Source organism: Vombatus ursinus, unplaced genomic scaffold, assembly GCF_900497805.2.
Source record: "Vombatus ursinus unplaced genomic scaffold, bare-nosed wombat genome assembly UNPS02009173.1, whole genome shotgun sequence".
NCBI lineage: Eukaryota > Metazoa > Chordata > Mammalia > Diprotodontia > Vombatidae > Vombatus > Vombatus ursinus.
The window spans coordinates 2,942,141-2,946,943 of NW_020948951.1; the positions used below are offsets into that span (position 1 = coordinate 2,942,141).

Genomic DNA, 4,803 nt, shown 5'->3' on the forward strand with positions numbered 1-4,803 from the left:
GAAGTCCTGAGTTCAAATCCTCAGGTCCCAGTTGTGTGACCCAGGGCAAGTCATTTAACTTCTGTTTGCCTCAGTATTCTCAACTAAAATGGGGATAATAACAGCACCTACCTCCCAGGATTGTTGTGAGGATCAAAGATGATATTTGTGAAGCACTTAGAGCAGTGCCTGGCACAAAGTAGGTGCTATATAAATGTTTATTCCCTATTTCCTGCATTCCTCTGCATTCCAGACCCTGGGCTGGGAGGCATTACTCGCCCGCCAACTGCCGCCGCCTTTCGTTCCTGTGATCAAGGGCCGAACGGACATCAGTAACTTCGATGAGGAATTCACTGGAGAGGCCCCAGCTCTGACACCACCCCGGGAGGCTCGTCCCCTCTCAGCTGCTGAGCAAGAAGCATTCAGGGACTTTGACTATGTCTCTAAAGGCTGCTAGCACTGCCTCTCCTCAAAGGACAGTGAATGGACTGAACCTTCCACCACCCCATTCTCCGCAGTTTGTAGTTTTTAAAAGGCCTTTGGGGTTTGCCCCATCAGAGTAGCCTCTGCCTCCTTCTTATGCGCCAAGGGTTGTGTGGGGATGGGGGAACTCAGTGCCCAGAGAAGTGAGGGGGAGGCAATGAGGGGTGCCTTCTGTGACCTTAGGCAAATAACTGCTATTGGCTTCATTTTCCTTATTGGAGAAGCTTAGATGATCAATTAAGTCTATTCTAGGCTGAAATCTAAGGCCCTATTATCTGATGATCTGGAGGGGAATGGGGCCTTGAGCATTCTAGTTTTGTCTTCGGTGGGAGAAGGGCCAGGAGAGGGGCTTTGGCTGAAGGAGGAGGAGGAGGAACTGTGAAGGAGATTCAGAGGGCTGGAGAATTTCAAAGAAAGCCAGAGACTGAATCTGGAAGGAGTTGAAGGAGGAGAAAGAGTTAAGCTGAAGGAGGACCCAGGGAGGAGACCTACAGGGGGAGAGGAAAGTAAGTGAAGGTAACAGTGACGAGCTGTGGCTCCAAGCTACTAACAGGAAAAGAAGTAATGGGTCACACATTTGAAGACCCTCATTTTCAGTTTGCCACAGTGGTTCTCCGGGAAAGCTTCTATCAAGAGGGAAAAGGGATGCTGAGGGCCTCACTTCTAGCAAAGTACGGAGAGCAGGGAGAAATCCTCAGTGACTGCACAGAGTGGGACATGATGGATGCATGGTGTTTATGTGTCTGCCCTGGCCACGTGGGGCTAATTGTTACCTGCACTCAGAGTACAGGCTGGCCTCCCTCCGTGAAGACCAGGTGCCCAACCCAGACAGGTTTATGCCTCTCTGCTTTCCAGCTTCCCAGGGAGAATTGTAGTCCTTTCAAAAGTAGAATGAACAGGTTTCAGTGGGAAACAAAAGAAAAGTGATCTGAAGCAGCAGCTGGGAATCCTCACCTGTGTCGGGAGCTCTTAAGGAGGAAGGAGAAATAGAAGAAAAACCACTGGACCCTCTGAGCTCTATAACACATAGAAGGAGGCTAGTCCTCAAGAGGAAGGAGCTAGATTCTGAAAGCAGTTGCTTCCTCTTCCTTCAAGGAATGATGATGTCGATTCACAGGTAAGATGGAATGCAGGAAGGGTGAGAGGAAGAGGAGGTCAAGAGTGGGGCTTGTGGACGTCTCAGCAGAAGGGCTAATTAGGAAGCTTTTTGTCATTCTGATAATAACAATTTTTTTAAAAGGCCAGGAAGTGGCAGAGAACCTCCCAAGACCTGTCAAGCTATATGACTGCTACTCACTTCTTGTGATCCAAGTGTTCACAAATGTTTCTGCCAAGAAGGCTCTAGAAAGCAAGGCTGGATATTAGGAAGCCCTGGGCAAGAAATCAAAGTCACTGCTGTTGCTTGAAGGGAAAGACTTCAGATTTGGGGAGTAAAGAACATAGTGTCTAATAATGGGATATGGATTTCTGGATCATAGAATAAAATGTAAGAATGACAATGCCCCTGGTCAGAGATTAACTGCCCTAAGGGCTGGTAAGAATGTGTTTGTCTGTTGTTTCAATTACGTCCCACTCTTTGGAGTTTTCTTGGCAGAGATACCGAGGTGGTTTGCCAGCCTTCTCCAGATGATTTTTACAGATAAGGAAACTGAGGCAAACATGGGTTAAGTGACTTGCCCAGAGTCACACAGCTACTAAGTATCTGAGGCCACATTTGAATTCAGGTCTTCTTGACTCTAGTCCTGGTGCTCTAACTGTCCTTGTATTTGCCTAGAGAGTTGAAAATGAGTGAATGAATAAATCAATGAACAAATGAAGCATTTATTAAGAATTACCATGGCAAAGCATTGTGCTACATGCTGAAAATACAAATCAAAAAATAAGACAATTTCTGACCTCGAGGAGTTTACATTCTAAGGAAGCAGACAATACATATTGAAGATATCAGCTGTAAGTCACATGGGAAGGGCCTGTGATCCTAAGGATACAGCTGCAAAGCAGAAATTAATGTCTCTTCTTTAATCTCATTTCCATTGATAAGATCATACCATGTTCTTATGTTAAGCCAATGAACAGTGCCAAGGGTTTTGGGAACAAGAACTCTCTTTTGGGGGTCTTCAGTAGCTGTGACAATAGCCCTGGTAGGAGCAGTTGCCCCGCTCTATCTCCATAGGGGTTGCTTCCCAGCATGATGGCTGTGGGCATCACACTGGGCTAGAAGCATTACTGTTTCCAAGGCCTTTGGGTTCAGGGTTCTGGGCTGTCTCCAACAGAATCCAGGGAACATGGTGGTCAAGGTGGTGGTGATGGTGGTGGTTGAACTTGGCTGGCACATGCAGCCTCCTGTCACTTCCTGCCTTGCTGCTGTAGTCAGGCAAATCTTGAAAGTGAAAAGGAAGTGGCAGAGAGGAGACTGTCCATGTACACACCCCAGGCTCGAGAGTATGGAGGGTTGCTACCATGTAAGAAGAAGAGTAGTAGAGACACCCAGATATTGGACAAGTGCGCATTAAATGTGCACATTAACATACTTGGCTTCAGATGTCTCTAAATGTAATATACAAAGTTTGGGTAACAAGCAAGGGAAGCTGGATGTCAACTCCAGGAAGCCAATCTGAACTCAGAGATATCACTGAGACTTGATGAGCTGTCAGACTCATGGCTGAAACCTGGCTCTGAAAGGGATATACATGCCTTATTTGAAAGGGGTAGGATAGGTGAAGGGGTGGGAAAGGGTGCCACAGAGTAGCACCTTCCTATTCTTTCCTATTTACTTTCTTTCTTTTCTCCTTCCTTCCTTCCTTTTTTCTTTCTTTCTTTCTTTCTTTCTATTTTGAAGATTTACTCATGTAAATGCAGGGAACCAGAAACATGGTGAATAGATTTGGCAGAAACAGAAATACTACTGCGGTCTTAGCACACTCCATTCCACTTGAATATTAAGAAGAACTAGGTGAGGAATTTGGGGAAAAGCTCACAGCCCTGGCATGGCATTATGGCAGAGTAGTGAGGGGGGACCTCAATGAGCCAGACACCTGCTGATATTCTTTCTCAACCCAAAGCAGATGAGCTAATAATTTCTGGATTCACCTTAGTGAAACAAAATTGCACCCTCCATCCCAATGGCATGGACTACTTGGGGCAATAGATACACATTCTGTATGTTTCTGTGCACCCCTCAGCTTTTCAGGCTCAAAGCAAGTGTCTCACTTGCCTTGCCCTTGTTAAAGCTCTGGGAGGAACCAGTGAGAGGAACTTCAATTTCTGATCTGATTCTGAACAATGAAGATGACCTGCCTGCCGAGGTAGAAATGATAGCAACTTGAAATTGTCAAAAGATGAAAAAGATGGGCCCCTAGGTGGTGCTGTGGATAGACCACCAGCCCTGCAGTCTGGAGGACCTGAGTTCAAATCTATCCTCAGATACTTACTAGCTGTGTGACCCTAGGCAAGTCACAACTCCATTTGCCTCAGTTTCCTCATCTGTAAAATGAGCTGGAGAAGGAAATGGCAAACCACCTCAGTATCTTTGACAAGAAAACCCCAAATGGGTTCATGAAGAATCGGACATGACTGGAAAACACAACAAAAAAGAAAAGAAAAGAAAATCCAGGCACAGTCTAATAGCATCTAGAACTTAAAAGAGCAGATTTCAAAGGCTAGAGAGGAAGGTTAGGAAACATCCCATGGCCTAAAATTGTACTGGGCAAGTTAGCTCAGGAGGAACAGGACACTCTCCTAAATGAGGAGAAAAGAGAGAGTTGTCTTAAGAGACTGTGTGAGTTCAAAAGGAACCCTCTGACTGCCTTAGGTTTTTTAAGACATGAAAATAAGGGCAGGTAAGAAGATAAATGCAAAAGGATGGCCTGGTTTTATAAGAATGGTGTTGGTCAGTCAATAAGAATTTCTTAGGTACGTACTATGTGCCAAGCACTACGCAAAGTGCTGGTGATACAAAAAAACGCAAAAGATAGTCCCTGTGCATTGCAGGGGAGCTTGCAATCTAATGTCAGCAAGGTTGAAGCTCAGAATAAGCTGGGTCTGGCAAAGGTTGTGTTTTGGAGAAATAAGACCACAGCTCTGGGTGGAGGGAATAATGATAAGCAGCATCCAAGAGAAGGAAGAACCACTAATTCCTTCCTTCCTTCCTTCCTTCCTTCCTTTCCTTCCTTCCTTTCCTCCTTCCTTCTTTCCTTCCTTCCTTCCTTCTTTTCTTTCTTCTTTCTTCTTTCTTCTTTCTTTCTTTCTTTCTTTCTTTCTTTCTTTCTTTCTTTCTTTCTTTCTTTCTTCTTCATTCCTTCCTTCCTTCCTTCCTTCCTTCCTTCCTTCCTTCCTTCCTTC

At 45.3% G+C, this 4,803-nt stretch overlaps 1 protein-coding gene across 2 annotated transcripts in view; it reads left to right on the plus strand.

Annotated features, from left to right (window-relative positions):
- Nucleotides 1–541, plus strand: part of PKN1 (protein kinase N1) — a 19,985-nt gene extending 19,444 nt beyond the window's left edge. For both annotated transcript variants that reach the window (XM_027851031.1, XM_027851032.1), the window contains one exon: nucleotides 233–541. In XM_027851031.1, coding sequence (XP_027706832.1) covers nucleotides 233–436 — 204 coding nt within the window. In that variant the 3' untranslated portion in view covers nucleotides 437–541. The remainder of the gene's footprint in view (nucleotides 1–232) is intronic.
- The last annotated feature ends 4,262 nt before the right edge of the window (nucleotides 542–4,803 follow it).